Raw genomic sequence first — 26,820 nt, forward strand, 5'->3', positions numbered from 1 at the left:
GAAAATGGTGCAAGACACTTTGTGAAGAGGACAGACTACAATGTAAATTACACGACAACCTACCACAAGGCCATAACAAAGGCCAATGAAACATTTCTCCCATTGTATTAAGCAAGCCCCAAACTCAACCAAGAATCTATTCAAACTAGTAAATGGACTACTACAGCTATTAGCTTAACAAAATCATACCCTGTCTAAATTAACAGCAAACAAAATGGCCACTTACTCTGAGTACAAAATTAAGGACCTCCACCGACACCATCAAAACTCCTTCAACTCTGAGACAAAGATATGTGCAACACCGCCAAATACATTTGAAGTCTTGGACTCATTTACCCCAATCATTGAAGAAAGACTCAAAGTCTGGGCATCCAAAATTGTAAACTCCTCTCTGAGGGCATGCTTCCTACAAAGCAAAAAATAAGCTGTGGTGTGACCAAGTAATACAAGAGACAAACCTGGATCCAGATAAATTTGAAAATTACGGCTCAATATCAAATGTTTCCTTCTAGGGAAACTTATAGAACAATTAGTAAGGGCTCAGCGAAAGAAATGGCTAACAGGCGGAACCCTTATCAATCCAGATTCAAAAAAGGCCATGGAACAGTCCTCGTCGCTCTACTGGATGACATCCTGAAATATCATGATAGAAGCCAGGCAACAGTTCTAGTGTTAAAGGATTTTTCTACAGCCTTTAATACCGTAGATCACAATATCATGCTATCATGACTAGCAGAGGCTTGCCTAAGTGGCAAGATCTTATCCTGGTTCAACTACTGTCAGACAAGTAACAATTTGAACATTTCACTAATGCCAAGTTGGCACCTTGGATCGTGAACTGCAAGGGGTCCCTAAAGGCTCCATATTTTCACCAATATTCCAACATATACTTCAAACCACTGACACAAGTTGATTTGAACCTCTGACATAAAGGCCTGCTTCTATGTGGACTATGTTCAGCTTGTACTATCAATGGAACAGAATCTATCAAAAGCTATAATTAAGTACATGTCTTACAGCTGTTCAAGAATGAACCAAAAAACAACAAACCATCTAAATCTTAAAAAATCAGATATGCTATTTATACAGAACAAGCAAGCAAGTCCCTTCCTGAAAATCCCATTTGGAACCTATGAGCTCCTGCTCAAAACATAGGTAAAAAGCCTCAAAGTCTACACAGATTCTAAACTTAGCATGCTCCCACAAATCCAGGCAACAGTAAAGAGCTTCCATTTTAATTATGCAACTCACAAAGACTGCTCCCGCTCACTGAGAAGTCAAACCTATTCACAATGGTTCATGCCACAGTAACCACACATCTGGACTACTGCAATGCACTGTACAAAGGACTAACAGACAACCCTCACAGATTCCAGATAATAGTAAACTCCACTTAATGACCGATAGAACAATGCAAACTGTACAAGTACATCACACCTATACAAGCTACACTGGCTGCCAATATCATACAGAACAAAATGTAAAATTCTGACACTGACTTAACAAAGCTCTAAGAGAAGCTGAACCTGAGGGAAAGGCTTTCCTCACACATGCCTTAGCGACCATTAAGATCATCACATAGAAATTAAAAGAACAGATCCTGCACACTTATAGCACCTTCACTATAGAACTTCCTTCCAGAACAGCTCTGACAAATGCAGGACTGTTCCCATTTTAGAAAACAAATAAAAGTCTGGCATATAATACATAGTACCCAAGCACTGGAAAAATTCAGGTAAATGATACAAAATAAACAGCACACCTAAACAGGGAATTAATACAAAGTAAACATAAACAGAAGGTAGAAAATAGTGGGATCAGGGGCTGAAGTGAATAGTGTTAGGACGGACAAAGGTTAGGAGCATAATGAGGAGGCAGCTTTTATTGCTTGTCATGTGGGTAGGCATGGTGGAAGACAACTCTTTACTGTATGGCAGAATGTCAGTGGCCAGCTTACCTCTGTCTGAAGACAGTTCCAGAATCTGGGGATGAACGAGGAGAAGGCGCACTTATTTATTAGACACCTTGTGACGAACTCTAGGTGATTTACAGCACATACATTCACAATAAATACATAAACAGTACAAACAAACATCATCAAATAAAAATATTAAAATAATTAAAAAAACAGTAAAACAACAGGTCAGAGCACTATAAAAATCAACTGCAAATGATGTGCCAAGCATTCTCATTCTGAAAAAAACCTGTCTGTGAGCTGCAGGGCTGGTGGGTGCTTTGCCTTAGTTCAACAGAGAATGGGAAATGCCATGGTACATGTTGGAAGTAGGGCTGACAGGTGGTCGGGATCTATCGATGCTGTTGTTACAGCCTGAATTACTGCATGAAGGTAACAAGGTTTGTTTAGCAAGCCTGCATATATCGCACACTAAGATCTGGAAAATGGTGAATAGAAATTTGGGCTTCCCCTCGAGATTGTTGTCAGAAACTATGCCCATTAGGGAGAACCTGAAGCTATCTTTTAGTACGTTGTACAGGATGGCTGCTTATGGTGGAAACCAGGTTTGATGCTTTTAGGTCAAGTATGGGAGGAGGAAGATGCCCAAATGAGATCCTTCATAGATCTAAAGGAATACTGAGATTCCGAGGGAGACAGAGCCGTTCTATCAAAGTCTGAGGGTGGAGATGGAGATGTATGAGAGGAGGGGGGTGGGCTTTACAGGTACTTAATCCTGTTGAGCAAGTTACAGTCCGTGAGGATATGCCATGGCAGGGAGTCTCAAAGTCCTACAGGGCAGTGGTGGAATCCCTATTCCATTGTGCTTCCACTTGGTTTGGAAGCACAATGGAATAGGGATCTGCACCTTAAACTAAATGCAGAGCATTGGAGGGATATTTGGAGAAAAGAGCACGAGATTTCCTTGTGCGGCAAGAGTAGAATTAATGGTGAAACTTATTCATATGGTATACAGGTTGCTGGTTTATTATTCTAAAGTTCTAGGGGAGCATCAAATTTGTGTTTGAGGAGGTGCAGGCAAGTGGGTACGTACTTACATGTATGGTGAGTATGTCCTTTGGTGGAGGGCTTCTGGAAATAGGTGGGACGAGATGAAGGCCATCTTGGGAGGAGAAGTTAGCCTAGAAACACCCCCCCACCTATTGAGTAAATGGTATGATCATAATCTAAATAAAGAAAAGTGCCAACTTGTTGATCACTTGATTCACGCAGGACAGTTTACTATTACTTTACTTTAGAAGGCTGCCCCCTACATTAGCATAGCAGCACCATCAGGTGCATGAAATAGCCTTACTTGAAAAACTTACGCATACGCTTCACAGACAGTCTTCTGTATATAACAAAATGTGGGCACCTTATTGGAGGACTCAATCATGTTGGAAGCACAACATAATTGGGGGGGACTTCTGTGAATGTACTCTGATAGATGTGCTGGGTGTCCTGAAACTTGGAAGGGAACATTAGTTTCTATTGGAAACGGGGGGGGGGGGGGGGGGGGGGGGGGAAGAGATGTTTCTGTAGTCATATATAGGTCCCAGTGATGTAACAAGGGAAAAGGTTGTATGAGAGCGTTCTATTTATTCATGTATTTTGTTTTGTATTTGCTACAGTCTTTGATTTTAAAAAATAAAAATACATTTGAAAAAAAAAAAAGCCTGTTTGAATTTAAAAAAAAAAAAGTCTTTAACAAGGTTTTAAATGTTTTTGCACAAGTTGTAAGTCGCAAATCAACTGACAATGAATTCCAAAAAAATTGGTCCAGCAACCAAGATTGCTGTTTTGTGGGTTTCTGTCAAGACGTGCAGCACACATGGAGAGAAAGTCAAGGCTTTTGATAGGGGCACAAAGCAGGAGGGGGATTATATAAATGCAGCATTTGCCCAATGTAGAGATTCAAGGCTAACCAACTTGTGCACCGAGGTCACCATTTTGTACTTTACTTAAAAGGCCACAGGCAGCCAGTGAAGATCAGTCAAGATTGGGGAAATATGATCCTGAATGCCCTCCCTGACATTAGTCAAGCGGCAGCATTCTGAAGAGCTTGTAATGCCTTTAACAAATAATCATCTAAAGCAAATTTAAATAATCTAGTAAGGGTAAAAAAACAGCCTGAACAATCAACCAAAAATCATTTGGTTCTAAGAGGGGCTTGAGACCATGGAGCAGCCAAAGCTTAAAAAACATGATTTCACAACAGACTTTGAGTCTTCAGAAGCAGGGAGTTGTAGTAGTACTTATTCTATTTATTTCCTTTCCTCTCCCTAAGCAATCCTTCAATTTTTACTCCCTTCATCTCATCTGGCTAATCCTGCCTTAGGTCACAGGTCTTCAGTTGATGGTGGGCAGAGGTAGTGAGAGAATAAGCGCAGGGCCTGTGAGCCAGGGCTGGTACAAGGCTATTGGGCGCCCTAGGCGACCCTTGCGCTGCCCCATCCCCCGGGTTGTACCCCCTCCCCTGGTCGCGCCCCCCACCTGTTTCGGTGCGCACTGTGTGCTTCTCAGAGAAGCACACAGTCTCTAGTTCTCTTTGCCGCGAGCGGGTTAGGCCCCACTTGTGGCACCACATGGCTGCTCTTCGGCGCCCCCTACGGCTCAGCGCCCTAGGCGACCACCGAAGTTCGCCTAATGGATGCGCCGGCCCTGCTCACAGACCCAGTAGTGACTCTGTTCCTCTTCCCCTCTTCCCATGTGGGCTTCCTTATATAGGAAATCTGTGTGTGTTGGGGGTGGAGATGAGTCCATTATTGGGCTTATGAGCACACACCTGACACTGATTCTCTCCTTCTTTGTCATTGACTGAACATGTGTGCTCCAGGCCAGTAGCACGCCTCTTAATTCAATCCAAGAGAGGGCTATGTAGCCACATAATCTCTGGGATGGTGGCGATGGTTGTCTCCCCAAAGCTGACCTAAAGTGTGCCAAGATTCATGCATCTCTCTTCTCTGATGTCAGCAGTGTCTGTATTCCAAATGCCACTGACTGGCAAAGGTGAAGGTAGGTAACAGTGGAACTGTAAATGGAGAACAACAGAACTACCAACACTTGTGGTAGGTCTAAGTCTTTTCACACACTATTTCTCAGATAACGAGACCTTGGATTGTAATGAAACTACTCTACAGCACTGCTGCCACAAAGCTCATCTAAATCATTCCTCTTTCTGTATCTGACTACTCAATAAAATGCAGTCCCTGAAAAGGAGGCGTACTACAGTATAAGGGAGGTCCACATCATCAATGGCATGTTGTAAAAATGTGATATAGGAAGGATTCTGAAACAGCCCAAGGCTATTTAGCGATCCTGAATCTTTTTTTTTTTTTTTCAAAATTGAGTGATTCCTCTAAAATGAAATGCTTTGAAATCATTTCCCAGCCTCACAGTCACCTCTGATAAAAGCTCTATTTAAAATGATCTGAATCAGAGTGGAGTCAATCGCAGCTTACATAATGACATCTTTCAATATGACTCATTTGGTTTCAATTAATCATCCTATTTATGTACACTGTCTCTTTGCCCACAGCAGAAATATCTGAATTATATTAAAACTATTCTTTTCTGTATTGTTTAAGAACATAAGAAATTGCCATGCTGGATCAGACCAAGGGTCCATCAAGCCCAGCATCCTGTTTCCAACAGAGGCCAAAACAGGCCACAAGAACCTGGCAATTACCCAAACACTAAGTGTTCTCTCCCTTGAGCCAGCACACTTCATATTTAATCAGTGAGCTGGGAACCCCTTCTCTCTCGCCTAGGTCTCCACTCCAAAGGCCTCTTCTCTCCCTCTGTCAATAACCTGGGTCACCCTCTGCACTTAGGTACCCTAGGAATTATAGTTTCTGGCAGCAGCCATCTTTTCCTTCCACAAGGAACATATACTATATACAGACAACAATCAACAAGGACTGAATTACATAGTCTGGGTAAACAAATAAGCATGGGTGTAGCTTGCTTATTGCGGCGGTTACTACCCCTAACTAATTAAGCTAGATATTTCGCTTAGATGCAGTTCCAACACTGCTCTCTGCATTAATGGTGGGGGTGGAAGGGAAATAGAACCAAAAGGTTACTAAGAGCCAAGAAAAACAGATAAGTATGAGAAAAAAAAAAAAAGGGCGAAGCTTGCTGGGCAGACTGGATGGGCCGTTTGGTCTTCTTCTGCCATCATTTCTATGTTTCTATATACTCTATCACACTGGGCAAGGAAAGATTGTCATGGGACTATAATGTTCATGTATCAGGTAGACTATATGTTTATAGGACCATAGACATTCATTTAAATATATAGCATAGAACAGATAACTGAGGATTTAGAGGCATAGCAGATTACAAGATTTGGGAGATGGTCCAAGGGAAAAGTGTTGGAGAGTTTATTTTGATTTAGTTTCCCAGGGGTTTGGGTTAAAGATTTGTCTCAAATACTGCTTCAGAGAGCCAGGTTCTCTGCAGCTTTCTAAATGTTAGAAGGTCAATGTTTGATAGTAGTGAGTTCCAAATGATTAGTACTACTCCTCGTGAGGTATTTTTCCTTGAGGACTGGCACAATGAGGAGTGCTTGTGTTACTTAACATAGAGGGTGGGAGGGTGTGCATGGAGTGAGAGACCTGTTTAGGTTTATACCTAAAATAAAATGTGTGGGCCAAGCTGGAGGCTCATTGGCAGTGCTGCATGCTGCCACTCAGAGGACCTAGGGCTCATGATTCTTGGGTTAAGTCTTCCACTGCCTGCACTGATTTGAGGCTGAGAATACTGTGGAGGTAGTGTTCACAGCCCCTGTACATGGGAGTCCCAGTTATCATGCAACAGTGATATCTAATAGCCATACTTAGGGCTCACGATTGCAGGGTCCTGGATGGAGCCCCTGGTGCAAGACTCCTGGTTGGTGACTGTTGCTTTAATGATTGGGCTAAGAGTTGGCTTTAAAAATAGAGGAACCCCACCCCCACCCCAGAGAGATGTGAATGAAGGCTCATGGAAGCAAAGCTCAATAGAGGCTGCTTCCAATTTAGCGAAGTCCAAGGCATGGAAGAAAACATCTCAACATAAGGAAAGATAAATTCTAAGTAGGCTGATATTTTTAATGCCACTTTTAATGACTCAAACTATATTACCCATTTTATTACATTTGCTTTCTAAATAGTGAACAGCAATGGAAAAAGAACAAAGGAAGAGAAAATAAGCATAGTCCACTGAGGCAGTGGTCAGAGCTGTGTAATCCCAATCTGAAGTCCAGAATCCAGTTCCATGTTCAAACTCATTCTTCACCTCTGCTGGGAGTAAGACTGCTGTTGAAACATAACCTCTGGGTGAAGGTTAAGCCAAGAAGTGCTTTTAAGTGACACTTTGGGACCCAGCTGCAAATTTGCTCTGGGTCATGAGTGGCCCATGCAGCACTTGGCCTCTCTATGGAAGGGGCAAACAAGAGGAAACTGCTTCAGTGCTAAAGACCACATGTGCTGAGTGACTGAGGAGCGCTGGAAGGAAAGAAATGCAGAGGGGAAACCTTCAGAGGAAGAATGAAAGAAAGAAAAACAATCCTTTCCTAAGTCAGTCATGCTCAGATGAACTTTCTGAGCCAAGGTCAATATCGTGCCTGAAAAGGTGCGCAGTGCTTTCCTGGAACTTCTAGACATGTTTCAGTTTAGTGTAGAGAGAACATATTCTTTTAACAGGATAATAAAAGTCCTTGGGAACACATAGTGCTGTGGGGCAAGTCAGTCACTTGGTTTTCAATGCCCCTTTCTTAAAAATCTGACAATCTTAGCTGAGCACAGAAAGATTAAGGGTCTATATACTAACCAGCGTTAAAACTTAGGTGACTTACTTAAGCAGCCTTCCAGTGATCTTTAACACCTCCTATCTGAAACTAATGATATGCAAAATGGGGCATCATTACTATGGCTGCATTAAAGACAGCACAGCTACAGTCAAGCAGACCACAAAGTAGAAGAGCAGGTTAGTACGTAGAAACCTTCCCACACCTCCTCTCTCCCTCCCTCCCCCCCATCTGGAATATAGAGGGGCTTCCCATATCCCCCACCGGAAATACAGATGGTCCCAAAGTACACCAGCGTGCATCAGAGTGTCAAGTGATAGAGTTTGGGGTTTTGTGCTGTGACTAGCAGGAGGGAAACTGGCTCCCTCGTGCTGGCAAAAATTCAAGGGGGCATCTAGAGAGATGTAAGTGGGGGGTTTGAGCCAGCAAAGGCTCATTTGGAGATTGGGGGGGGGGGGGGGGAGAGATCATGGGTCCAGGCAGCCATTTGGAAATTGGGAAAGGGTTTGTGGCCTAGAGACCCAATTAAACTTTATTTGAGTCTGAGGGAGGGGCTACAGAGAGCTGTAATTGTGCAGCCATCAGTAAAAAAAGTTAACACTAGCTGATTTTGAGGTATAGTTAACATTTCTATGGGTAGTAGCCACCTTATAGGTTAGATTTTCCAGTCTAATGGAACCATTAACACAATTTTGTCCATGGGGGAGGTGGGCACTTGCATCAGCATTACATTAACATGTGGCAACACTAATGAGCATGACCTGGGATTAGGCAATGCCTGTGTAAGGCATAACACACTTTGGGGCTGATTAAAAAAAAGTTCAGCACCCGCTTTTCTAATGCACACCTCTCCTGGGGGCGCCATGCAATACGTAAATTAGGGGTCACGTTGTCAAGGAGGCGTTAGGGTCAATTGCACGCCCCTAGCACCTCCTTGCCAGTGGGAGCCTGCAAGCGGTCAGCTGTCAGTGGCCATTCGCCACTTAAGAAAACGGATGCTGAATTTATCGGCTTCCATTTTCCTAATCGGTGCACAGCCATTGTTTGGGAAATGGACGCTTGTTAACTGAGCGTCCGTTTCCCGAACCTGTCGGCCGGCACTAATTTTTAAACTTTTTTTTTTCTTTAAAGTTTTCCTTCCTCCTACTTAATATCGCAAGGATATTAAGTAGGAGGATGTACAGAAGAGCAGTATTTTCTGTGCAACTTTTGGGAGTGCTCAGAAATTAACGCCTGCTCTAGGCAGAAGTAAATTTCTGAGCACAAAACTGTGCATTTTAGACGTGCATTTTTTTTTTGCATTTCGGGTGATTCACTAATTGCCTCATCAATATGCATTTGCATGTGATGACTGCTATTAGTTTCACCACTTGTTAGACGCGCATTGTGGAGGCGCTAATCCCCTTATTTGATATGGGGATTAGTTAGCGCCTACACACCCCAAGTCCAACTGCAGGTTAAACAGTGCGCTAGGATGAGCACACTGTATTGCATTGGCCCCATTAAATGAGGATACTCCTTTGAAAATCTGCCCCTTAGTTTTTGGATACTTGCCAGGTACTTGCCTGGATTGGCCACTGTTGGAAACAGGATGCTGGGCTTGATGGACCCTTGGTCTGACCCAGTATGGCATTTTCTTATGTTCTAATGCTTTTTAGTACATAGATTCCCTAAATAACACACTGGGTTGAGGCTAGGGGAGTCAAATCATGATTTCTAGATTTGTACCTCTGTGAACAAATATGCTGTGCTAGTCCATTTTTTTCAGCAAGTATAATCATCAATTTTGTGTTTATGCTCTGGATTTATAGGAATGGTCTCTTCAGAGTTTGATGAAAACATATTGATGAGACAAAAAGTAAAGACTTTTTAACATGTTTCAGCATGTTTTATGTTACAGAATTGTGTATTAGTTTTGTTTAGTTTTTATGTATTGTAATGTTTTAATTTTGTATATCACTCCAGGCAACTTATTGAAATGAGTAAAGCAATTAACAAATATCAAATAAATAAATAAATACCTGCACTGTACCTTTATGTGGATTAATAAGAGACATCTGTCCAGAAAGTATCAACTAGGCACCTTTCATCTGTGCTAAAACCATTTACCAGAAAATGATATAGGAAGATAATAGCCTGAAGTAACGCAACAGGGTTTCCTTTTATTGATTTAACAATACCTGCCAGCTATGTGTGTTGATCCTGGAGCTGAAACATCTTCTAAAGTGAAAAACCCAATGATTTACACACTCATTCATTGGCAAATTTCTAGTTGGCAATGAGATAGCTGTCAGGCAATTAGGCACAGAAAGTATACTGGCTGTGCACTCTAGCATATGCATTCTCAATTTCAGTAAAATCTTAATTAAAATGATGATTGTACTCACTTTTATAACTGTGTCACCAGAACTATTTTTAGGTTACTATGAAACTGTCAGAGCACAATTAAAAAATGACAGCTTTTACATATGGCAAACAGAATATTTCAAATTTATTCATTTCAATGTAAACTTAACTCACAATCTTTCTGTTTCAGCTTTAAAGTATAAAGTTAAAATGGCCTATTATTCCCTTCCCCTTTTAAACTCAAATTGCACTTTTTTTTATACATCAAGAGTCTATTCCCATTATATGCATTATTTAATGGTGCCACGTAGGACACTGGAAAATAAATTAGAAACATTTGCTGCTTCAGGAAGACATTAAGACAAACAGGGATAAAAAACTTTGCATTTGATTTGTATTTATATAGCACCTTTTAATCAAGAAGGTATCACAGTTTTTGTCTGCATTATATCACATAAGAACATAAGAAGTTGCCATACTGGGTCAGACCGAGGGTCCATCAAGCCCAGCATCCTGTTTCCAACAGTGGCCAATCCAGGATACAAGTACCTGGCAAGTACCCAAACATTAAGTAGATCCCATGGTACTAATGCCAGTAATAGCAGTGGCTATTCTTTAAGTCAAATTGATTAATAGCAGTTAATGGACTTCTCCTCCAGAACTTATCCAAACCTTTTTTAAACCCAGCTACACTAACTGCCCTAACTACATCCTCTGGCAACAAATTCCAGAGCTTAATTATGTGTTGAGTGAAAAAGAATATTCTCGAATTTGTTTTAAATGTGTGACTTGCTAACTTCATGGAGTGCCCCCTAATCCTTCTATTATCCAAAAGAGTAAATAACCTATTCACATTTACCCATTCTAGAACTCTCATGATTTTATAGACCTCTATCATATCCCACCTCAGCCGTCTCTTCTCCAAGCTGAACAGCCCTAACTTATTTAGCCTTTTCTCATAGGGGAGCCATTCCATCCCCTTTATCCTGGAGTCAGCTCCCAAAAGAAAGATTGATATTCACTGGATGATACATTATTAAGATACAGGCAAACATTTTCAACTATTCATTGCCATAGCAAGTATAAAGTGTACTCCTACTAAGAGTACACATGTGGGAGTGGCATTCTTTCATAGCGCACACTATTGAAATCGGAATGTGGGAAAATGAAACTCAACAAAACAGAAGGCCGCAACGTTTTCAAAGTCTTCAATTATAATATTCAATTCTTCCAAGTAGCCAAGTTTAAACTATAAAATATAGCTCATTCTGTTTGGTGGGTTGTCTCCTGATACTAGGTTACAGACAAACAGACACAATGTCTACATAAGGTGCTTTTATTTTACTTTATACGAGGACATATAAAAAATGGAAAATATTTTTCCAGAATGAGACAACTATTCAGATTTTCAGCCCGGCACAGGGAAACCAATGTTTAAATTATCTCTAGTCTGCTCTCAAATAAGCAAATATTCACAGTCAAATTCCCACTATAAAATTGTAATGCCATTTGAAATTCTCAGCTTCAGTCCAAAAATTTATTTTCTTAGCAACTGATGTCCATAACAGTTGTAACTAAAAGGTGATGACCTTTGAACTTGTGGTTGGATGAATGTAATGACCATTCCTTGCTGTTTTGTAGTAAAGGAAAATAAGAAAGTTGGTTTGAAGATTGGTCTACCTATAATTATGTTAAACTAGCAGCAAATTTGGGCCAGTTTGTATGATTTACTGCTAAACTATATTACAAATGAATGCCATTGCCTGAGATCTGGTTGAAAACAAGACTTAACTTAATCTGACTTTCCTAATCAACATATTTAAATAAAGGCTCACAAGATATTTTCTTTCTGATTTCACATCCAGCATTCATCAGCTTGCCCAGAACTTGGCACCTATGTTCCTAAAGTAATCGTATAAAAATGGAAAATTAACAAGCAGTTGGTGAATTTTTACTTATACAGCAAACACTAACTTGTATTTTACGCTGCTTCAGCAGTCTCCTACTTTTTTTCCAAAAATCTCAGGCTCAGTGGCACCATATGGAGCATGTTGAACTTAAGATATCAAGAATGTGTCCAAAACATATCTCACTTCAGTGTGTTAAAACATTCCACCCCGCAGCTGTTATTATAAGAATGTAATTCATACCACAGTATTAAAAAGTATAGCTTACTAGTCTTACAAAAAACAGAATAAAAATGTTACTTTTCTAAATAATCAAAAGCTTTCGTTCATGATATTTTTGAAGATTTCACATGTATACTATACTCACACTTCTCTGAGAGTATTTTACATATTTTCTTTTTACATATTTTCTACCAACTTCTACCATATCCCAGCACATTACTGTTCTATATTATAAAAGGTCTAGATGGCAAGATCTTAATAGTATTTGTATGGTGGTCATATAGATACATACTTGCTTATGTTGAAATAATTAAAGTTTCTTCTAGTTGAGTAGGGAGGGAAATGTGGGAAAATATGCCTACAAAATCCACATGCACGATCCCCAGTCAGTGGGTGAAAAGTTAGGTGGTCAACAAACATTATTGCCATTATTCCACATCCTTTGTTTTATTACTCCATCACCCAATAGTTTTCACCAAACTTCTTCCATGGTTCCCTCTAGCATCCTTCTACAATACCTATTTGCATCGCTAGTCTATTTTTGATGGTGTGATCTCACCACAACTATACACGAGCTGCCACTGCCCCTAGTATTTCTTTCTTCTCTCTCATCCCATATTGGTCAATTAATGATGAAATCATGTGGTGGAGGCAGCGGGATATAGGGCCTTCAATACAGCAACTGCCACTGTAAAAGGAGGATCTGGCTGTAGGCTAGCCCTTGGACTCAATGGATTGAATGGGATATCTTCATATTCTCTACTTCAACTTGTACAAAATGCAAGGTGAGCATGAAATTCTGATTTGTGAAACAGATCACACAAACTACAGAGCTGTTATGTGTAGTGAATGTGGTACATAAGATGTTAAATAAAGTATTCCTCATTAGGCGAGATGGAAAGGGAGTGTTGACATTTCAGAATACGACATCTTGCAAGATCATGACTGAAGACTGAACATGACTAGATTCCATTGAACACTGTCCAATTATTTATGTTTAAATCAGATGGTTAAGAAAAGATCATTAAGTTGCTGCTGCTTCATATCAAAAGCAACTTGCATACTGACAACTTATGTGTTTGACAAGTCTGTTTATTTTACTTTCCTATAGGAAAGTGTGAAGTTACCATAGCAATAGCGATCTCACATGGTACTTCTGCTAGGCTTGTAATGCAATATGGTAGTGCCATGTGAATTGTGTTATTTTTTAAGAAGCATAGCCACTGTGATTGATAAATCAGTGTATAGGGGGAGATGGTACTGATAGGACTGAGATCTTTGGCCCCCAGCTTTCCTGGAAAAGTTGTATTATCAAAGAATAGTCTAACAACTTCTGCAGACAGACAATGCCACCTTTCACATCAATCCTAGAAAAAGTCTGAATTTCAGCCTGCAGCTATAGACAGTCTACCACTGCTGATATATGATGCCAAAATATTTGCTGCCTCTCACTGCATTTGTAACACAAAGTAGTACTGCTTTTTCTCAGCTGTTCTGCCAGTTTTTGCTTATTCTGATTTTCCCAGAGAATCCTCTGTTTTAGAATTCATTTGTGTACACATCGTGATGAACATAAACTAACAAACAGAACCACAAAGCATGAGGCTTCTTTAACCAAGTGAGTCATCTGTCTTTTCACTCAAATATGTATATAAAAATAGATTTTCTGAAAATTGTACGTATATTTCACAACACTAAATACATTCTACTACTATTTCTGCATCCACAGAACTGAAGAAAACAAAGGACCCTCTAGGATTAGTCATCAGTTCATTGATGTAATCTTTTATATAAGATGTCTTACATTATCAAGGTATTCAACATGAAATCATTTTATGATTCTTCCAAATAATGTACACAATATCTCTCTCAACTTGTTACAAAATTACTTCAACACATCTACAGATTTGACACATGTAAATGAAAAGTTTGTTTTGTCTCCACAGAAACCAGCTCTGGATCTTCAATTGTGCTTCTGGACAGTTTAACATCGATATTAACAGCTGCCATGTAAAGAAGTCATTATCACCTTAATGAGGTGCAAAAAATCCATGTTTTCCATGAAAGACTAAAGGATTAAAACAGTGCACTCAGATGGCTGAAAGGAACTATATAAAAGTGAAAACAATGCAAAATTAATCAGGGTTTAATGTGCATTCAGTGTAAATTTGAACTTTTAATATTGAATGAATGCTTATGGGCCAAAATAGTCTATTAAGAATTTTCAGTTTTAACAATAAACTAAATTTTCACGACTCCATCTTTCCCCCTGCCAAAACAGGGATAGCACTTGAAGATGCTCCGCTGAAGTTTGATTATATTATCAGTAAAACTACTATAACAACATTTTCAATATCATATAAAGCAATTTTTTACTATACACTAGACAATACATGGACATATTTTGCATTGCGCATATGGATAATTACTATAAAAGGAAAAACTTAGTCAGATTTCAATACACTGTGCAATAGAATTGATCTTCAAGTTCTTGCAAAGAGCTACGGCTTTCTATAATTATATAATACATTTACTTATAGCAATAAAACCATAAAAGTACTTACCTTTTACACCTGTTTATACCACCCAACATTTGCAGAAAACTACATTTCTAGCTGCATAACACAAGCTCACCAAAAAATTATACTTAGAATAAATAACTACATATGGCAATGGCTGAAAGCACTTTTATTTTTAAATATTTATATTGCTGCAAAACGTCCACCTGATTCCTATAATTTCCACTTCCATTTTAGGGTATTTTGTTACTGTGCTAACTTCTGCTAAAATGTCAGTGTGCACTATGCTAAAAATGTAATGTGCATGCTAAAATGTTACTTAACGGTGTACGCACAAAACAGTAGCATGCATGTTAAAATTGTCACTTGCTCTACAGTGACTGGGGCTTTCTGAAATTTTGTTCAGAATAAAAAATATTCCGATTCATTATATCCTTGGCAGTTCAACCCACCCCACAGCTTAACTTTTCAAATCCATATATTCTAAAAATCTGAACAGACCAGCAGTGCTTTAGAAATGATAAATATTAGTAATAGTAGTAGCAGTAACAGTGGGAAATCCCATACTTTCCCAGGGATAGGGAGGGAAAGCGAAGGTGAAAAGTTGTTAAAGCATAGTATGTGTCTCATGCAATATAATCATTGAATGCCAATGCCTAGAATTACAATGTGTCCCTGTAGAAGGGACATACTATGCAGAATGTACTACCTTTTCCACAGCACCCCCACTGGAAGTTGCAGCAGTGGGCCTCTCTATATTTTATGTTAATGAGTGACCCCTAATATTTCAAGAAAGTTTTAGAAGTTGTGGAGAGGACCTCCAAGGAATTTTTATCCAATTTGCCCATGCATTAGATCTGCAGGCAGAATATCTTGGTGCTGGCACCTAGGTGTTCCTTCAGAGAATAACTACTAACCTGTCAAAGGGTTGGTGAATTGATGCTCCATATTTTTTCTTTTGGAAGGAATTTTGAATCACCTTTCCTAACTTGTAGAAAGGGCTGCCCAAGAACTGGATGAAAGCAGCAAAGCTGCACATTTTCCTTTCAGAAATTAGCGCCTACCCAAAGGTAGGCGTTAATATCTGCCGGCACCGGGAAAGTGCACAGAAAAGCAGTAAAAACTGCTTTTCTGTGCACCCTCCGACTTAATATCATGGCGATATTAAGTCGGAGGTCCCAAAAGTTAAAAATAATTAACAAAAAAAAAAAAATGTAAAATCTGCCTGCGGCTTGAAAACCGGACGCTCAATTTTGCCAGCGTCCGGTTTCCGAACCCATGGCTGTCAGCGGGTTTGAGAACAGACGCCAGCAAAATTGAGCGTCGGCTGTCAAACTCGCTGACAGCCGCCGCTCCTGTCAAAAAAGAGGCACTAGTGTCCCTAGCGCCTCTTTTTACTGCGGGCCCTAATTTGAATAATTTTTTTTTCTGAATCGCGCGCACAGGAGAGTGGCCTGTGCGCGATTTTTACTGTATCGGCCTGTAAGTCAGCAGTGCCTACCCAGCATATTGTAGAGAAAAGGAGTGGCAAGATAACAGAGACCAGGCAGAGGATGCCAGGTACAAGTAGAAATCCTGCATAGAAAGGAGTAATCCCACCATCTACCCTAAAGTCCAGAAAAGAAGAAAAAGGATTCCATGGAGTGTACAAGAAAAGAACAAATTCACCTACTGAACTTTTAATATTGAATGAATGCTTATGGGCCAAGATAGTGCATAATGGATGTTACAAAAGAAATGTACTAGATTTCAAGATATGTTTACTGAAAAAATCCCTCAGTAAAGTTGAAGTTGTGTTGGAACACCACAACTGTAACACAACTCTGTTTGGAAGAAAGAACTTAGTCATGTTTGGAACCCTGAAGCAGAAGCTCCTCACCTGCTCACCTATTCAAGAGAATACCTGCGGCACAGCGAGAGTGAGGGGACTCAGATACACATACAGTGAACCCTCTCAGCAAATTAATAAAAGGGAGGGAGGCTAAACGAGTACATGCTAAACTGAGCATTTGCAATCCTCTTTTCCTCGTACCTTAGTCCCTTTGCTATAAACCTGTATAAGTCCTAAGGGCAGACGAGAGAGCATCTGGACCTCAAATAAGAAGGTGAAAGAAAAAAAAGACCTCTAGCAAAGGAGAAAGCAGACCAAAAGCACATGCTCCAGAGGTCTGCCAAGGAGTAGGACTAGCATCAGAATATGTCTCAGTCAGCACGGGAACACATCCATCCCATTGATGCCAGAAAGGTAACCCTGCCAGCCCTGAGTCACAAGGACATCAGCATCTGATACCCCATTCTATGAGTACCCTAGTGCAGCAGCAGCAACATGTTATCTGCATGCTGAAGCTTTAGATCACCTGAAATGGTCTTTGGACAAACTAACAGCAACAATGACAGTAATGGCCATTGCCATTCACCAGAAAGGCACCACTTTGTGTTCCAGCCCCCAAAACTTCTCCTTATTCTTCCATGGGGTCCACTCCATCCAAGCCACACAGCAGTGGCCATCTCAAAGAGCCATGGAACGGAAGTGGAAAGGGCAGAGAGGAGAATCCCACTTTGGGTGGCAAAAGGCTGCCCCATGAGCATCCACCCCGATTTCCACTCAATTCTTCTGTGAGGGATTTATGACTCAACTGCTGTAGCCTTGTCTCCCCTGCAGCACCTGGCGTGCAGACTGTTCATACCATCTGAGACCATGTAGGGGAAATAAAACATATGCACTGCAACCATGGAGTTTGACTGGAACTTGTAGATGGGCATCGTTTGCAATAATTATAACAATTTGGTTTATATACTTTGCAGGGTACAATATTTGAACAATAACAGTCATCACTGAACCTTCAATTTTAAATTTGTCTACACTGTATGATGTGGAGTTGATGTTACATATCTATGTTCATTGTTCTTCCAATTTATAATGAACATTAAACGGAAAAAAAATAAATGTGGAATGTTTTTCTATATGTTCCATTATTTGCTGGTGTGTCCTCTCTGGCCTTGTCCTCTCTCTCTCTCTCACTCTCCCTCTCCTGTCCTCACATCTCCTAATCTAAAAGCTTCATCTCCTCCCCTAATGCCTCCTGTTAGTTGAGCCCCTGAAATATGTGAACTAAAAACTTAACACTTGGTCCCAGGAAGGTGTTAAGTTTTAGGTACTAGCAAGTGCTGGTTCAATAGCTCATGGGATAGAGCACCCCATGCTATTTTTTGTGCATCCACTAAAGCTTCATTTGCATATGCTATTCTTTCAGGTACATGCCAACATATTTTTAGAGCAGTTTAGTGTACACGCTGAGCTATTCGTGTACAGCATACTATTTTTAGTGCACATGAAATGGCCTTGAAGAGAATGCAAAGCTTTAGAGGCCTTTTAAAGTCATCCAAGTGGCAAGATCTTGAGAACTGCTCGTTTCACAGGGCAATACGATAAAATATTAAACTGATATTGCTGGAAAGCTTTTCGGTATCACTAGAAATGTTTATATAATAAATGAGCTCAGAGACATGAGATAAAAATCAGTTGCATGTACTGAATGAACAGATATCTGTCCTGGTCTTGTGAACAGAGCTAGCAAATCTTATTTTCTGGTTCAACAACAGGGATTAAAACCTAAGCTGGCAGCAGTTTTAGCAAAATCTATTAACAAAACAATGGAGTTAACCTTTATAAAATGCATAGTTAAAGGGATTTTTATTAAATTCTACAAACTATTTTCCATTTTAATGATTAATTCAAATGAATATTTTTCAGAATTTTGATAGAATTTTTAAAAACAATTATATTAATTGTCTGAGTAATGTACCTAGTTCTGTAATTCAGTCATCTTAGAGGATTTATTGCCAGAAAATGTAAAGACTATAAGCAACATAAATAATATTTATCAAGTGATAAGTAAAAGAATCTAGTATCTCAAACATTTTTTTTGGGGGGGGGGGGGGGGGGGAGATTAAAGAGAACATTTTCCTAACACAATATTATGGCAAAGTAATATTTGTCACTATTAAACCACTTGTTAACACTTAAACTGAGAATTGGGTATCCAAGATTTCTTAGCTTCGTCCCTAGAGATGCCAGATTTGTTGCATGTTTGCTGCTATACTTTGACAGAAGCATCTACCCAGTTTCCTTCAGAAAGGGGGTATCCAAAATTCATGGATTCTTGATGTAGCAGACATCCTCACGTATTTGCTGAGCATTATTAGAGAGCTGAGCTTTCTGCCTCTATCCCTTCCCTTCCATGCCATTTGATAGTAAGCAAGAAAGCTAGCAGAGCATCTACTTATGGACCATTCTTAACAAAAAAAAGATAGTCACTTTCTATTCAACTACTCTTCTTTTTAAAACTAACTCATACACAAAACATTCCACATTGCATATCCACATCAGACTAGGTAGTACTTTAGCACTAATTTATTTTATTTTTATACAAATATATTACACATCATTAGACCAGCTCTCCTTAAAACCCATTCAACACCACACACTTCTCACTCATACCACATACATTAAAAACCAACATACCCACACCTTATAGTTGCAACAATGTTCCAATACAAAATAAACATAATATAGCTCTTAATCAAAATGCTGCAAACCCCCCCCCCCCCCCCCCACCAAAAAACCCTTTATGTTAATGAATAGTTCTTAGATCTTCTAAAGTCAATCCCAACATCGGCCTAAGTTTCACCTCGTGGAGGATTCATCAGGGGGACATTGTAGGAAAGTAAGAAGCGTTTACTATTGGTAGGATTTGCTTTTATCCTTCATGCAAAAAGTTTTGTCTTATCTTGCTTGTACAGAAGTACTTCTACCAACAATCCTGTTCTCCTTGCTCATGCTTAATGCTCCTTTCTTCTGAGCCATTATGTATCCATTGTTGATGCTGTTAATCCACAATGAAGCATTTTTCGCAAGGAATATCCATTACCATTTATATGTATTGGAGTTAGTCAAACATTAAACCGCATGTTGCCTCTTACTGATAAGAACCACTCACTTCACTAAAAAGTCCTTTGTTAACACAGCATGACACGCTGAACAATCGAAAAAGTAACCCGCGTGCACACACACACACACACATATATATATATATATATATATATATATATATATACACACACATATACACACAACACATATATGTATATAGATCCTCTCTAAATAAAAGGCTTGTGTCGGTCGGGCCACTGTCACGTATGTCTGTGGTCACCAGGTGACGCCCTGAACAGTGGAAGGCACACTGTGCAAAGACAATATACTCTGTCTGCAAAGGCTCATACACACAAAACACACAGGCTCTTCTAATTTGTTGAAACATTAACAGAATATTTCTCTTTCCACTTTTGTTTGGTTTTGAAAATGTACACCAGTTGTGAACCAGACAACCTGAGCAACCCCAGGTATACTTCTCTAATATGCTCCATCTGCAAAGTGCCATATCTCAGGCTTCCACACTCAAGCACATACACCAACACTTCCCTCCCCCACAAGCTCCCCTACATACAAGCTCCCTCTCACGCATACATACACACACACACACACACACACACAGGCGCCCATCCACCTACACTTTTGTTTGGTTTTGAAAATGTACATTAGTTATGAATCAACCAACCTGAGTAATGTTGGGTATTTTTCGCAAATATGCTCTGTCTGCAAAGGCCTCTCTCTCAGGCTCCAATACACAGGCAGGCAGGCACACACACAGACGCACACACTGGGCTCCCAGACAAGCAAACAGACACAAGGTCCCAACACACGCACAAGCTCTCACTCACACACATACAGGGCATCTTCTTCAGGCATTATCAGACTCCTTCAACTGCCACGGGATGGGGTCTGTGGCAACCCGCTCCCTCTTTGGCCACCTCAGGCCTCTTCTTCTGGTGTTGGGCAAATCTGATTGTGTGAGCCTGAGCCCTAAGTGGGTGTGCATAGCACACTCATGGCTATCCCACTGTTGTGTATTGTAGACTGGTTAAAAGGCAGGAAACAGAGACTAAGACTAACTGATCAGTGTCCCAGGGATCTGTACTGGAACCGGTGTTTTTTTAATTTTCACATGTAACAATCGCTATTCAGCACTCTCTGCAGTTGGGCAATGAGAGATGTCCAATACATTGTTTTCCAGCCTTTTCATAAACAAGGCAACAAAAATGTTGTATGGCACACCAACCGCCACCATGGCCAAAAGAAGAGCTAGGAAAGCCCTTAAAATCACACCAGTCTCTCTTCAAAATTCTAAAATAAAGGGAGTGAGAAGATGAAAAACATGAGCCCACCGCAATGGACCACCTGCCAATATATACTTGCGACTGCCAGAGCTCCTTTACTGCTGCTGCACCCAACATTCAGCGTGAGTCACAACCATGCTCAGTACACGGTCTCTGTCTCATTCAGCCTGGTGATAAAACAGAGGCTGGAAGGCCTCAAAGATGGGGAAATAAGGAGATACTGTGTGTGTATAAATTTTGTGCTGCACAAAGCGAGCTCCAGCTACCCATGTCCTGCATGCTGCCTATTAATTATCACACTTAAAGGCTCATGCTGTAACTAGGAAGGGGAGGTATGCATGATTACACATGTTGTCAGAAGGGAGCTGCTACACGTTTAAGAGCCACTACTGTCTCAGCAGGGTGCTGAGAATAAAGCCCAAGTTTTGGCCTAGAACTGAGAATCAAGAAGTGGTGACTTTTCCGTGGCACACTTGATCAGGTGTGAAGGCACATTGGTTCGGAAATACTGGTTTAATATACTGTCAATCTAGTTTATAGAAAGATTCCCTAAGTGTCTATATGCTTTCTGCTAATTACTTAACAAAATAAAACAATATTTATTTTCACTTTTCTTCGATTTTTAAATTATAAGCTGTTATGGACCAGATAACTTGAGCAATGCCAGGCATTTTCACACACACACACACACACACACATACACATATGTAGATATCTATATATAGATAGATATATGCATACAGTTGTACTTATAAGTTTACATACTTCTGGCACAATTTGTAAGATGCGTAGCATTTTAGGAAATCATGAGTGATCAGACAAAACTCATGCCTGTTATTTTTAATGTGTTTCAGATTAAACGATTATGCATCACAGAATAGCACAATCATTAAATAAACTATAAGAACATAAGTACATGCCTATACTGGGTCAGACCAAGGGTCCATCAAGCCCAGCATCCTGTTTCCAACAGTGGCCAATCCAGGCCATAAGTACCTGGCAAGTACCCAACAACTAAATCTATTCCATGCTATTGTTGCTAGTAATAGCAGTGGCTATTTTCTAAGTCAACTTAATTAATAGCAGGTAATGGACTTCTCCTCCAAGAACTTATCCAATCCTTTTTTAAACACAGCTACACTAACCACATTCTCTGGCAACAAATTCCAGAGTTTAATTGTGTGTTGAGTGAAAAAGAACTTTCTCAGATTAGTTTTAAATGTGCCACATGCTAACTTCATGGAGTGCCCCCTAGTGTTTCTATTATCCGACAGAGTAAATAACTGAATCACATTAACCCATTCTAGACCTCTCATGATTTTAAACACCTCTATCATATCCCCCCTCAACCGTCTCTTCTACAAGCTGAAAAGTCCTAACCTCTTTAGTCTTTCCTCATAGGTGAGCTGTTCCATTCCCTTTATCATTTTGGTCGCCCTTCTCTGTACCTTCTCCAACGCAACTATATCTTTTTTAAGATGCGGCGACCAGAATTGTACACAGTACATTATAGCAATAAGGGAAATAATAAAACGGCCTTCTTCAAAATTTTGCATACCCTTGAATGTTTGGACAGATAATATACACTGAAGTTAACACATGTAGGTTAAGATATCATTAAAGGGTAGGTATCCACACCTGTGCATTGTTTGATTGTAATTAGTGTCTGTGTATAAATAGTCAATGAGTTTCTTAGCTCTTGAGAAACAACCCTTGTGCATTTTTTCCAGGGATGCACTGAATTTGGTGATTACTGAAGCTTGGGGAAAACAAAAAACCTGTCAAAGGATCTGTGAGCAAAAGTAGTTCAACTTTCTAAATCAGGAGGAGGATATAAAAAGATATCCAAAGATTTGAAATGCCATTCAGTACTGTTCAAACTGATCAAAAAGTGGAAAACTACAGGTTCTGTTAATACCATGCTAGACCAAGAAAGATTTCAAGCAACTGCCAGGAAAATTTGTCGGGTTGCAAAGAAAAACCAGCAAGCAACTTCTACTGAAATTCAGGGTTCTCTGAAACAAAGTGGTGTGGGTGTTTCAGCAAGAACAATAAGGAGATACTTGAATAAAAATGAGCAGCATGGTAGAGTTGACAGAAAGAAAGCCATTGCTGCACCAACATCACAAAACTCCCCACTTACAATATGCCAAAAAGCACCTACAGAAACCTCAAAACTTCTGGAATAAAATAATTTGGAATGATGAGATGAAAACTGAATTTTATGATCACAATCATAAATGCTATTAAGAAAGCTCATCATCCCTACCATGAAACATGGAGGTGGATCTCTGCTATTTTGAGGGGTAGATATGTGAGCTACAGTGCCATAGGGAATTTAGTCAAAATTGTTGACAGGACAAAATCAGCATTTTATCAGAAAATATTGGAGGAGAATTTGCGTTCATTAGCCATGAAGCTGCACAAGGGGTGCACTTGGACTTTCCAAAATGACAATGATCTGAAACAAGACCAAGTCAACCCTTCATTGGCTGCAGCAGAAGAAAGTGAAAGTTCTGGAGTGACCATCACAGTCTCCTGACCTCAACATAATTAGCCACTTTGGGGAGAACTCAAACATGCAGTTCATGCTAGACAACTAAAGAAATTACAGGATCTGGAGACTTTTTACCAAGAGGAATGGGCAGCTTTACCACATGAGAAAATAAAGGGCCTCATTCACAACTATCACAAACGTCTGCAAGCCATCATTGACGCAAAAGGGGGCAATACACGATATTAAGAACTAAGGGTGTACAAACTTTTGAACAGGAACATTTTATTATTTCTCTTATTGCTATGGTTTGTTTAATGATTGTGCTATTTTGTGATGTATAATACTTTTAATTTGAAACACATTAAAAATAACAGATGTGTTTTGGCTAATCACGCATGTTTTCTTAAAATGCTACACATCTTACAAATTCTGACAGGGGTATGTAAACTTATAAGCACAACCGTGTGTGTGTGTGTGTGTGTGTGTGTGTGTATATATATACACACACATTTTTATGTATGTATAGAGAGAGAGAGAGAGAGTCATACACACACATATACATACATACACATTATTTCAGAGGTCTTACCGTCTCATTTCCAAAAAGGATGTCAACATAAGGCATGACTTTCATCAGTTGGTCCTTATAGAACTGGCTGATAAATGGGGCAGACAGATTCAGGCTGAAGATCTTGTTGTTTTCAGATGACTGAGAAGCTACTTTTAGTATTGATTCGGGTGAAACTGTGAGGAAAAAGCCCTGTAAACAAAAGGCAGACGGAAGTAGTTAAATGAACAGAAGAATAAAATTCAATTGAATTCTGTTGAAAGATGAGGATAAAGCACAAATACAAAAATAAATATCAGCTGGCTACCACTTGCAGGACTGAATTAAGCTGTAAGACAAAAGATAGGGTTGAAAAATATCAATACAGCTAGGAGCACAATCACCTAAAATCAAGGTAATATATGCAACAACAGATGTTCTCACATATAATTGTGATTTTTGTAGGTTTTCATGACCAGTTCCATAGCAGGAAAACTGCGCTAGCATCTCCTGTCTACCAGGGCTTGGAGGGGAGGGAAGTGGCTGCTGTTATAAAGGTGACACCTCTCAGCAGAAGAGATTGTTTTGGATGAGACTTCACTTTCAACCCTCCCCAGGGAGGGAATCCAAAGTTACCCATTACATTTTCTGGGGAAATAGAGTATAAAAACGAGGGTGAAAACATTTGATAAGCAAAAGGTTTATGGGATCATTTTAATATTTGTCTGAAACTTCTATTTGCACGTAGTTAAACATTTTGAGTGTTTAACAGGATGAAAATTATGGACTGATACTGCTTTTTAATCAAGCTGTGCTACTGTTGAGTTATATTTCATGACATGGAACATACATTCAACAGAAGTTGTCTAAACGTGTGCTGGCCTGCAGGATGAGCCACAGTGCAAAAGACCTGGATTTGATTCCCAAGCCTTGGCTGAAGTGTCAGCCATTGCACAACGGTAATACCTACTGGCCAGATGCCAGGGTGCATTCACATTGGCTTCTAGAGGGAAACCTGTGACCCCAGCCAAGGACTGACACTGCAATGGCTGGGTCAGGTGAAGTATAAGCTATAAAACAGGGGGAAAAACGTGGGTAGTTGTAACCTATTTCATGCCACTTCCAACTGAGATGTGAACTCAAAGGCACAGAAAAAATACTGCCATGGCAAGGAAATAAAAGGGTAAAAAGTGATAGAAGCACTGAAGACAGTAATCAAAGCCTCTTCCATGATAAAACCGCTGTTTTGGCTGTGTAAACTGGCTTTCTGCATATGCGGATAAAAGTACCTGCAAAAGTTATCTACACGTGTTCTTCTATCTGCATGTTTCTGTAGGCAATCCCAGGGCCGGATCTGATCAGAGGAGTCACTTATGCAGGTAGTTTTGAATAATCTAACTATTTACGTACGTTTGCCTTGATAAACTACTTGCACAAACGGCAGGCACAACTTTGTGTGGGTACTTTTCCATAAGCCATAACCAAAGCTAAATGACCCACGTTGTTGGGTAGTTTTGACTGTCTACTAATTATATACATATATATATTGATTGATTTTAAGAATATAATTTAAAAGGCTTAGTCAAGAAGATTCATACAACATAGGTTAGTGTTACTCTAATGTATTTCATTTTGGACTCCTCAGATTCAGTCTTCTCCAGTGTCTAGCTCAAATATACTACTACTCCATTAAACCTTGTGAAAATTGCCTTATCACTAGTTAGGACTGATAATGGCAAAAATCTGAATATCCACATTTAGTATCACCATTCAGAAAGTTACGTTTTCAGTTGGGAAATTTCTATATAAGAACAAATATCAAGAAAAATTACTATATAGTTGACTGCACTGCAATAATTTGCTTTTTGTAAGATTAAGTGAAAAATATATTGAAATTAGATTTATGCATTAAAGCTTAACAAAAATCTCTTTTCCATACCTTTTCTGCACAATTGTTTTTGCTTATTTAATTTTTTGTTGGTCCTGTAAGATCTATCCCAAGCTACTTTTCTCCAGAAATAATATGGTTACTAGAACAATGTACTGCTTGTGCAATTATATGCTTTACAGGCTAATATCATGGACCATATGTTCTTATTCATCTTCAACCAATGAGTAACTAATACTATAATCAGACTTTCTATAGCATTACTAAACATAAAGGCATTTCACAGCTTAATTTACACATCTTAGTAACCAAACCATTTACTTTTTAGTGAATTTTTTTTTAACAAATATAACAATAGACAAAGTAATATCTTCAGTACCACTGCAAAACAGTTAGTACCAATGCTTAGGCATGAAATTGTCAGATTAATGTTTAACATAAAATCATCACACTCTGGGCTAACAATACCCCATATTCATTCTCAGCGTGATGGTATCCCCCCTCCACCATTCCCAAGAACAATCACTGAGTCAGTTCCAAAATATATATTTTATAGAGGTGATTACTAAGGTCCAGGCATATAGCTCCCTATTTACTAATCTTGTCATTTAGCTCTGCAGGAAAAAATGAGAAAAGTGGCCTCCAAACTGCACAAAAACTGCTAAGAGAGTTTGAACGCGCAGGGTCCACTGATGTAAATTCCAGGAGGAGCAAGTCCAACAAAGCCAGTTTCCATGCAGCCATTGATGGGATGGATTCATCAAGCCACACTTTCAAAAAACTTTTCACCACCAGGCAGCTTTTAATGAGGATTTTTCTGGTTTTTCTAAAAAGATTAGTTCTTTCGGTGTGCCCCAAAATACAAAAGGGCATTGTCCAGGTGATATCAGATATATGTACAGATATCAAAAA

General features: G+C 39.6%; 1 protein-coding gene across 6 annotated transcripts in view; it reads right to left on the reverse strand.

Moving 5' to 3' along the window:
- Nucleotides 1-26,820, reverse strand: part of ADK (adenosine kinase) — a 1,085,903-nt gene that overhangs the window by 326,730 nt on the left and 732,353 nt on the right. For 4 of the 6 annotated variants that reach the window (XM_029609558.1, XM_029609561.1, XM_029609559.1 and 1 more), the window contains one exon: nt 24,063-24,233. The exons of the other annotated variants lie outside the window; for them this stretch is intronic. In XM_029609558.1, coding sequence (XP_029465418.1) covers nt 24,063-24,233 — 171 coding nt within the window. The remainder of the gene's footprint in view (nt 1-24,062; nt 24,234-26,820) is intronic. 6 annotated transcript variants of the gene reach the window in all.

Source organism: Rhinatrema bivittatum, chromosome 7 (genome assembly GCF_901001135.1).
Source record: "Rhinatrema bivittatum chromosome 7, aRhiBiv1.1, whole genome shotgun sequence".
In the NCBI taxonomy this organism is placed as follows: Eukaryota; Metazoa; Chordata; class Amphibia; order Gymnophiona; family Rhinatrematidae; genus Rhinatrema; species Rhinatrema bivittatum.